At 31.0% G+C, this 11205-nt stretch overlaps 1 protein-coding gene across 1 annotated transcript in view; it reads left to right on the forward strand.

Moving 5' to 3' along the window:
- Window positions 1–11205, forward strand: part of LOC111632807 (nucleoprotein TPR-like) — an 82907-nt gene that overhangs the window by 31150 nt on the left and 40552 nt on the right. The window contains exons 7-8 of the mRNA XM_023377333.1: window positions 254–427; window positions 7248–7470. Of these exons, the coding sequence (XP_023233101.1) occupies window positions 254–427; window positions 7248–7470 (397 nt within the window). The remainder of the gene's footprint in view (window positions 1–253; window positions 428–7247; window positions 7471–11205) is intronic.

The following is an 11205-nucleotide window of genomic DNA, read 5'->3' on the forward strand; positions in this document are numbered from 1 at the left end:
AAGATTGAGTTTAGAATAAATATTTGCTAGATTAATGTTTTTTTAGTAATAATGAAAATTAAAGAAATTATTTACAGTTTTCATTAGAAGTGCACAGGTCTTGTCTTTCATAATACTAAAAAATAGCATTAGTTGAGACATATGTATGAATTCAAAAACAAGAAGTATTTAAGTTTTATCTGTTTGTAAAGAATAATTTAAAATTTGTAATTTTTATATTAGAATAGTAATCTAATATAATTTCATAAAATAGTTGCAGACAACACAGAAGCAACTGAAAGATATGAAGAAAGTAGTTGAAGAAAAAGACAAAAGATTAGAACAGTTAGCAAAGCAAATCAAAGAAGTCAAAGAATTGCAAATCCAGTCAGAAGAGCAGTTTCAATTGGAACTTCGTTCTCAAAATAAATTAGTAGAACTTTATAAAGTATTTAAAATTTTTATTTCTATATAAATATATTTAATTTTTGTAAATAATTGAAATTATTATTTTTTATTTATTGTAATGTCTCTGCACAAATCAGTAACAAGAAAAATAACTGTACAGAAATTCAAAGGAAGTAATTTGAACAAATATTTTACAAAATTTTGTTAGTTTGTTAACACACAGATAGCAATCCTTCTGGAAATATGAGATTAGTAGTAAAATAAATTTTTACTGTGTATGGTATTATTAATAGCTTTCTTTTCAAAAACTATTAATAATGCTGTACACAGTGAAAATGTATTTTACTACTACTATTACTTGGCATGAATATAATATTAAATCTATATTAAATATGGGATTCTTGGGAAATTTTATATTTGTATTGTTCAGTGGTTCTTATCCTTTTTGGATTTGTGAGACTTAAACAATCATACAAAGGTTGTAGCACTTTATTATTAGATATTGCAAGACTAGTGAACAGCTTGTTGAAGGTACATAATATTTAATTGTTGATTGTCATTACTTTCAGTTAAATTATCAAAGTGTTGTTCTTGTTACTATTATTGTTAATTGTTGGTTAGTCATGCCAGCAGGAATCCCTATTTTTTTTTTCAGTATTTTATTATACATTGTACTCTCTCATTTTTTCTCTTAAGTTGGTCTACTGTTTCATTTAATGTTGAAATTGTAATAAAAACAAGCATTTTTTGTATATTTTATTTTACTTATATGCCAGTTTCTTGCCACACAAATTCCTGTTTAAGTTATTTTTTTATTACTTGCTTATTATTAAATGGTTGTTAGTGATCACTGTAATCAATCTGCCATTAAAAATTAATGTCTAATTATGATTTATTTACATTAAATAACTCAGAATAAGATAGTTAAAATCATTTCAGCAGATTACCTGATTCCATAGGAGATAATAAGAATAATATATTGCTAAAATAAATGAAGGATTCCAAGAGTTATTTGAGATTAAATGTTTTTTAGGACCAAACATTTCATCATCAGCTCTTACAGACTTGGAACAAAAATATCAGAGAGGCCTCCAAAAACCTTTCAGCATTTAGAAGTTTTAATAATAGTTGCAGTATATATTCTTCTGAAACTGCAATAGTTTTCAATACTAGCACCACAAATTTACTTCATTTTTATTGCCCAAAAATGACTTTCTGTCTTTAATTACTTGATAAAGGAAATTTCTTCTCTTTTTCTATAATTTAGAAAGAGATTAAAAACAAAAAATAAACAATGTTTTAAGTGATTAGATATGATTTAGAATTATGGCAAATTAATTTTAAAACAAGTTGCTAATTAGAAGGAAGTTACAGAGAAATCAGTCTTGTCTTGTATAACAGCTCATTGAGCATTTATATAGTTTTCAAGATTTGTGTTGAAATCAAACATGGAACACAATTGCTGTTTGCATATAATATCTTTTCTACGATAATTGACTGGTACATGCTTCTGAAATCAGTTATAGTTAATAATGAATAAAGTACATTGTTATTTTTTATAAATTTTAAAATATTTTGCTTTAATTTTTAAATTTATCTCATGACACATATTTTGAACCATATTTCAACCTGGTTGAGAACCTCTATTACAGAAAATTAAGAAATTTGAAGAAGTTCTAGATGGTTTATAGAATTCATAATGCATTTTATAGGAGAACCTTTTTAATTTGTGTTGTGAACAATAAACAGAAATTTTCTGAATTACTGAATCCTTATATTGATTAGTGTGATAACATCAAGTCAAATATTGAGAGCATAAGAAAAACAATTTCTAATAGTGTAGGTATTATATTGATAGAACCAATACAGAAACAAGGTGAAGTTAAAGTAATGGAAGAAGTTTTCATGAAATAGTTAAGAAAGCTGTGTTGAAAATGACATATTGCAATTTTCATTGTGTACAATGTGGTGCTGGTAGAACAGGAAAATTATTTACATATGAACATACAGGAGTAGAGCCTGATATGTGGGCTCTTGCAAAAGGATTAGAGGGAAGGTTTCTGCTAGGGGCTTGTGTTTCAACTGAAAAGGCTGCTAAGTACATAACATTTAGCATGTATGGATTCACTTTTGGTGGCAAGCTACTTGCAGCTTCAGTAGGCAATGATTATTTGATGACTTACTAATCTTTTGAAAAATGTTGAGATTAGAGACAAGTGTTTAAAAAATAAATTAGGAGACCTAGTAAGTAAATTTCCAATGATAGAAGAAGTAATAGGAAAGGGACTAATATTTGGAATAAAAGTGAAAATGAATAACCAGAAGTTTGTAGAAGAGCTAAGTTATCATGGTTTACTCATTGTTGGAGTAATGTCAGATAATGTTGTAAGAATTTTGTCACCATTAATCATCACTGAAAAGGAAATCAACAAAGGCATTGAGATTCTGACTCAGTGTTTGTATGAGAAATCATTTCCATTCAGTGCAGAACAGATGCAAAAATAGTTTACTTTGTGTCGCACAAATCATGTATTTTTCAATCTGGCTTTTGAAAAGCAAGTACAGAATCGTCAGTAGTTGCTGCATTTGTTTTTCCATTGACCACTATTGATAATCCTTGTTTCATTTTGAGAATTAGCTCTTGGTGTGTTTTGTGTGCCCTGCCCACACAAAATTTCCCTTTATTATGGGTAATATGTATTTAACTTTTTTATCAATATTAAAAACTACATGCTCCTTATCATACTGAAAACCAGAGGTAACACTGACCTCATATGCTACTTTATCAACATAACTGACCATTACACAGTTTGAGATCAGTTATATAATGCTCACTTTTTTCTTAGAGTAAGACAAGATGTAACATACTTTCTATGTTAATGCAGTATACATGAGCAAATCTTTATACAGGTATACCTCAACTTACGTCGTTTCGAGTTACGTCGTTCCCGATTATATGTCGTTTGTCAAAAAAGTATATGGAAAAATAAAAATCAAGTTTAAGTCATTTTATTCGACTTTACGTCTGTCCGCCACAAATATTGAATTCGTAATATCACTAGAAAAATGTTTATAAAGCACATAAAATCATATTATAATATATACATTTACAAGTATATACTGTATTTATAGTACATGCATTCGTAAATTTAAATTTCTTTTTTCTGTACTATATTAAAAACTAAAATTTATTTGTTTGTAAGCTTAAAATAGATCCTTATTAACCATATATTATTAAAAATGCATTAATAAATAAAATACAGAACGGGAATTGGTAATTTATGGTTTAGCCTAGTGGCGAGTAGATTCGGAGACAAGTAAATTCGACTTAAGTCATTCTCCTGCAACCAATTACCGACGTAAGGCGAGGTATACCTGTATAATTTTTTTAATTACACATCACTAAACAGTGCAAGAGTGAATACTGAAAAAAATGTTAAAAATACAAAAAAGCTACACACGCAAACCAAATTTTAAAATTTTTAACTGTATATGTTGTTTTTACCTTACTCGTTGCTTGTTTAGCTAGCTGTTGTGCTTTTTCTCTTAAAACACCATATTTTTCACTAAACTCATCCAAAGTTTGAGTATTTTTGGATAAACATCTGCTGATAAAGATGTTTCTTGACCTTTGGTTAAGGTTTGCTAGGGCATTGTTTAAAAGTGTTTCTTTTAATTTGTTCTCTTTATAATTTTGTTATTTCTTGAATGAGTTACACAGAATCATATCATGTAACTCTTTTTTAGAGTCATCACCTATTTTTATACACTTATTTAGTGACTGATCCTTACAATCATGATTTAATTCATCTGATCAACATCTTCAGATACAGAAAACTCAATGGATATTGTTTTTATTTTTTCATCATAAGTTTCTCTGTTTGTATATCATAAAATTTTTTTAAATTTTATGCAGACTAAAAATCTCTTTTGCATTTGTGTCATGTCTATTTTTACAAACAACTAGAATTTCGTTATGAAATATTTTTTTGAAGCTTCAATCCCTCAAACCACAGAAGTTGAAAAGCAAAACTCTAAATCAGAATTAAACTTTTTCACTTCATTCATTAAATCCATGTTTCCTTCCATGTCCAGGTCTATAAGCTGCAGCTAATAATTTTTGAACTTCATTACGATTTTCAAATGATTGGTAATCAACTTTTGAGCAGCAGAAATGTCTTTGCATTGGTGCCAAGTTTTTGCTAATTGTACTACTGTTTGATCAAATTTTTTGTTACTGATTTTGTTAAGAGGCATTCAATTTTATTAAAGTTTTGATCATTGCAAATATAATCTAGTTTAAATAGTTTTTATATTTTTATTACAAAAATGTTATAGAACAGCATGAGTTTTATTTTTTGTGATCTTGAAATAGTATTTTTCTGTGAATTTGGCAGAATAATAATTCTGAAATATTTCTGTGGATGGAGAATGGTGATAATTGAAATCAAGAAAACATATATCAATGCCTTTTTTTTGTATTTTAGTTAATAATTAAACATTTGATTTAAACACAACTAGCAACAGACTTATTATATATTAACCTATGCTTATTTCAACAATTATAAACTTCACAAATAAAATTTCAGTATGCATTTTGATAAGAAAAAGCAATGTTGTCCTCCTTTAGCTGTTTTCATTACAATCCTTGTAACTGACACAGTAAAACACAGTAAAAAAATGGTAGTTTTTTAATAATCTATCTTTTTTACAATATTATATAAAACATGATCTACAACCCTAAGATTAACATACAGTAGAGCCTCGATTATCCGACCCCCGATTAACCGACCGTCCTAGTCGGCAAATTTCAAATGTCCGCTAGTGATGTGGCGCTACAATATTTGGCTATGTCTTGGCTACTTTAATATTATTTTTACATGTTTTAGCTGGCAACACTGGCTCGACCATGAAAGGGAGCCAGTATTTGAACGAGGCTTAATTTTCTAATTTTTAACGATATAATAGCGATGATTATTATTTTAAAAAATTTTTGTTAGGCTTAACATCGATTAAAATTCAACGCGAAGTAGGTTAATAGCGATATACTAATATACTAATTACATGGGATATAAGAATATACTACACTAATAATGGATTTTTTATACTTTTCGGTTATCTGACTTTTCAATTATCCGACCAACCCCAGTCCACAATTGGGTCGGATAATCGAGGCTCTACTGTGTGTGTATATATATATATATACATAAACAATATTTTACATACAATTTTCACATTCCTTACTTGATAGACAAAATTTCATTGGTGTATTTTTTTTTACAACTGTCTCCCTGTAGTAAGTATATAGATTTTAATAACATGACAGACACCCATGCACTATGTACTATTCATTCCATTACTCCTTACTTCTCTTTCATCATTTTTCACTACAACCTAGTAATGCAGACTATCTACACACTACTGCTTTCAAAGGTGGATGTGGGAGAAGTAGAGTGTTAAATATTGGAGTATAGTAGTAAAATTCATTCAAATTGTTGGATTTTTATGGGCTTTTGAAAAGAGAGATGATTGACTGTGTAAAAATTTTCATGACAAATATTTTACTTGATCATTCATTATAAGAAGTACTTTTCTATTGGTTGTAAACAAATTATATAAATATTTCTGTAATAACAGGAAAATTACTACTTGGTATGTCTAACTTAGAGATTCATTTTTATCCACAAAAATATTTTTTTATACTGATAAAAAAAATCTGTTTTTTTTTTATATACAACAGGGGTGGCCAACTTATGTGTACATAAGATCTACTTTTTATCTTAAAAATGTGTCGCGATCGACTCGTTGTTGGGGGCATAGTCTAAGTTAGGGATGGGCAACCCGCGGCCCGAGTTGCATAAAGTATGCATAAATATATCAATTTTTTAGCTTAAGAAGCATGCAGCAAAAATTCAAATGTTATTTTCTACAAGTTATGTATGTGAATAATTTTTCCTGCAATAAATTTAGTAAAAATTAAAACAAGAAACCGACTAACAATTCAGAAGCGGCCCGCGTCAGTTCAAAACTTTTGAACTGACGCGGGCCGCTTCTGAAAAAGGTTGCCCCCTCCTTGGTCTAAGTGGCGAGGGGGAGGGAGGCGTGAAATACTATGTTTAGATAGATAAGAAAAGCCACAGTTTAATTTAAAACATGAAGAAAGATACATTTTAAACAGAAAAAAAATTGAAACTCAACGTTGTCACTTTCGGGGACCACCACTTCATCCTTCCTCTCTCTATCATGTCCCGACCTACTCTCGCTGTCCCTTTTTTTTGGTTTTACGACGCTTTGTCTACATTTCTTATTCACCTTTTACAACTGTAAGCAAATGGATTACACATGGACCGACAAAACCGTTTCTGAGGGAGAACGAGGAGGTCCGATATCACTACAGTTGCGTTCGGTTACAGGTTAAAAGTGTAACACATTAAGTCAAGACATCGTGAGCGATCAACCAAAACTGCTTTCGCGATCGACTTGTTGGCCACCCCTGATATACAACATACATATGAATTATCAGAATTAAAGAAGGACACTTGGATTATACTCCTTGTAAGCCAAATTATTAGAATAATTATGAAAGAGACTTAGATCTCTTTATTCGTTTTATTCTTATCCTGATTTCTTATTTGAATATAATTTTTTTAAAGATTTAGTTTTTTCTTAGATATTTTAATCATTTCATTTATTTTTTTACTTTAAATAATCCTAAAAGATAAATTCTGTAAATCAATATTTAATTTGTTCAAATTTTTGTAAGTGAATAAATGAAAATTTTCAGTAAATCACTGTATTTATACTACTATAATCAATTAAAAAAGTTAATAAAGTTAAACTAAAATTACTGTTTTTATTAGAAATCATCTTCAGAGGGACAAGAACGTATCGATGAATTGATGCGAGCAGTTGAAGAAATGCATAAATTTCTTCAAGAAACTAATGAATTAAATACACAATTAGAAGAAAAATTAAATGATACTAATAATCAATGGAACAAACAACTTGAAGAGAAAGAAAAAGAAATAACAAATTTAAAAAAAGAATTAAAAGATGCTAATGATCTTCTGTCTAAAAATAAAGGTAAACATATTTCTACTATAGATGATAATTGTGATACATTAAAATAAATTATTTGCAGTTTATCAAGGACAAAACATTTTAGTTTTTCATATTTAGTAAGCATAGCCATTTGGGATTTGTTTTCTAGTTTTTCTTAATATATGTCATTTTAAATATAACTTTACTTTCTTAATTAAAACAATAAGTAAATTAATTTTCTTATTGTTTTATATGATATTATATATACAGGGTGATTCAAAAGTCACAGAAATTTAAAAAAATTAATTACTTGCATACTATTTACAGTAAGATGATGCAGTTTTCACAGAATGCTTAGAAAGGAATGGGATTTTTTTGTGTATAATAAAAATTTTAGTACCAAACTAGTTACATTTCTTGCCATAGATCAGTGTTTCTCAATCTCTAATGAATTGTTGCCCCTTCAATAAAACCGTTATGTAGTATCGCCCCCTTCACTACAAAATTTCAATGCCGAGGGACAAGGCTAACACCAAATTTATACTGCATTCAATAGACTAGTGACTAGTGTAATGTTATTTGTTTAATTATTGTACGATATAATGAATAAAATATCTAATTATTCTTAATATTATGTTTTACTATATCGCCCAGAAAATTGTTTTTTGCCCCCAAAATATAAATTGTTACTAATCGCCCCTCAACATGGAAAAACGCTCACGTGTGGGCAATATCGCTCTGTTGAGAAACACTGCCATAGAGAGCACTGATATTTAGCACTGATAGCAATAGATATTTATAAAATTTTATAAATTGTAATTGTGACTCCCTAAATGAGTTTGAGCCATATAGAGTTTTTTCTTTCTTCTATTTTAAAATCATACTTATAGTAAATTTTATAAATAAAATTTTTATTGTATTCAAATTTATCATAATTTATGATTTACATTTTGCATCATAAATTGCTAGTAAATATTAGTTACCCCCAGTCCACAATTGGGTCGGATAATCGAGGCTCTACTGTGTGTGTATATATATATATATACATAAACAATATTTTACATACAATTTTCACATTCCTTACTTGATAGACAAAATTTCATTGGTGTATTTTTTTTTACAACTGTCTCCCTGTAGTAAGTATATAGATTTTAATAACATGACAGACACCCATGCACTATGTACTATTCATTCCATTACTCCTTACTTCTCTTTCATCATTTTTCACTACAACCTAGTAATGCAGACTATCTACACACTACTGCTTTCAAAGGTGGATGTGGGAGAAGTAGAGTGTTAAATATTGGAGTATAGTAGTAAAATTCATTCAAATTGTTGGATTTTTATGGGCTTTTGAAAAGAGAGATGATTGACTGTGTAAAAATTTTCATGACAAATATTTTACTTGATCATTCATTATAAGAAGTACTTTTCTATTGGTTGTAAACAAATTATATAAATATTTCTGTAATAACAGGAAAATTACTACTTGGTATGTCTAACTTAGAGATTCATTTTTATCCACAAAAATATTTTTTTATACTGATAAAAAAAATCTGTTTTTTTTTTATATACAACAGGGGTGGCCAACTTATGTGTACATAAGATCTACTTTTTATCTTAAAAATGTGTCGCGATCGACTCGTTGTTGGGGGCATAGTCTAAGTTAGGGATGGGCAACCCGCGGCCCGAGTTGCATAAAGTATGCATAAATATATCAATTTTTTAGCTTAAGAAGCATGCAGCAAAAATTCAAATGTTATTTTCTACAAGTTATGTATGTGAATAATTTTTCCTGCAATAAATTTAGTAAAAATTAAAACAAGAAACCGACTAACAATTCAGAAGCGGCCCGCGTCAGTTCAAAACTTTTGAACTGACGCGGGCCGCTTCTGAAAAAGGTTGCCCCCTCCTTGGTCTAAGTGGCGAGGGGGAGGGAGGCGTGAAATACTATGTTTAGATAGATAAGAAAAGCCACAGTTTAATTTAAAACATGAAGAAAAGGTACTTACATTTTAAACAGAAGAAAAATTGAAACTCAACATTGTCACTTTTGAGACTGCTGCTTCATCTTTCCTCTCTCTAGTGTCTCGACCTACTCTCTCTGTCCTCTAACCGCCTTTCTTTTTTTCAGTCTACATTTTTTGTCTACATTTCTTATTCCCCTTTTACAACTGTATGCAAATGGATTGCACATGGACCAACAAAACTGCATCTGAGGGAGGATACTGGGGTCCAATATCATTACTGTTGTGTTTGTGCGTTATGTTCACACGTTGCATTTGGTTACAAGTGTAACACATTAAGTCAAGACATTGTGAACGATCTTCCAAAATTGGCTTCGTGATCGACCGGTCAATCGCGATTGACTTGTTGGCCANGCGGCACCGTAAGGGGGCGGCATAAGCAGCGAAATCAAAATATTATTTGAACCATTCAATAATTAAAAATTTTTACGCAACGCTTTTCTATATTGATCTATGTTATTCTGATATTGATGTATATTATTAATGATTTATTGATCGCCTCTGCTTAAGTGCTTTCAGTACCCTTTGATTTCGGTTTATGGTGCAAATGCATTGTTGGAGAGTGGCAGTCAAAAGGCTTTTGAAAAGACAGCGCAAAGCTATTGTTTTTGTTTGTAATATACAGCGCGACTCTCCTAAAAGCTGAGGCGGCAATTATCATAAAAGACAATTGCACGTGTAACGTGTTGATAGTTCTGCTTTGACCTTAAATTATTGACAGTATTTGGCTTTAACGTTAGTTTGTCTCTATAAGTAGCAAGTGGCTGTGCTGTGTTTAATCAGTGAATCAGATATATATCTGTGTGAGCAGCAGGGGGTCACTGGGTCGAACCCTAATGACCACTTAATCTGCACGGGTCGGGAAGACCCGCTCTCGGTTGTCAGACAGCAATAGGAGGGCAAAAATATGAGTGGGGAGGAGTCGGAAGTCGTGTGGCCAAAGATTACACAGGTTTAAATTAACGAACACATTTAATAAACAACTAAGAAATTATACATAAGATAATAGATATAACCCGCGCGTTAAGATATAAATAAATATGTTTCTAGAACCTATTCTAACCTAACGCTAGACTTCGAGAGAGAGCTCACGTTGGAGAGAGACAAATTATAATGCAAGGGTTTACATTGTAGGAAACGTTATCACGTTATAGGGCGTTGATAAAACACTCTGTGATCGTCGTCTAGTATTCTGAGGCGTCCTTTGAAGGCTATGTGGAGTGATGTCCTTCTCAGGCCGTGCGGCTATGTCCGGTTACGGTGTACGCTCCGTCGCTCCCAATATGTAGAGTTCTTCCTTGACGAAGTTCTTCGGAGGTTTCTTCAATCAACCTCTCCGAGGAGTAATTCCGTCGTATATGGAGAGAATAGAAAATAAGCAAAGTCCTTTACCTTTCATGGAGCGGCAATTATGAGCTTCTTAGATCCTGAGAGTGCTGGAAGATCATGCGACGATCGCTCTTAAGGTTTGCAGAGGGGTTTCTTCGGCATTAGCTCCTCAGCCAAGCGCCCGGAGTAGAAAATTTGACCCCTTTATATACTCTATAGCGTGGGAAAATCTGCTACTCTTTTGACAGCTCTCCAGATTTATGACAGTCTCCCCCGTCATGGGTGACGACAATGCAGACATCGTTTAACCAATTACTGTTAAATTCGTCATCACCTAGGGAGATGAATGACCTTATTTGGTCATTTTTTTCGTTCGGTCGCTGCCGACGTATGAGGGTCACGTGACATCGTGGTCCCTCGT

The sequence above is a fragment of the Centruroides sculpturatus genome, unplaced genomic scaffold, assembly GCF_000671375.1.
Source record: "Centruroides sculpturatus isolate CEXI.00-Female unplaced genomic scaffold, Cexi_2.0 scaffold777, whole genome shotgun sequence".
Lineage (NCBI taxonomy): Eukaryota > Metazoa > Arthropoda > Arachnida > Scorpiones > Buthidae > Centruroides > Centruroides sculpturatus.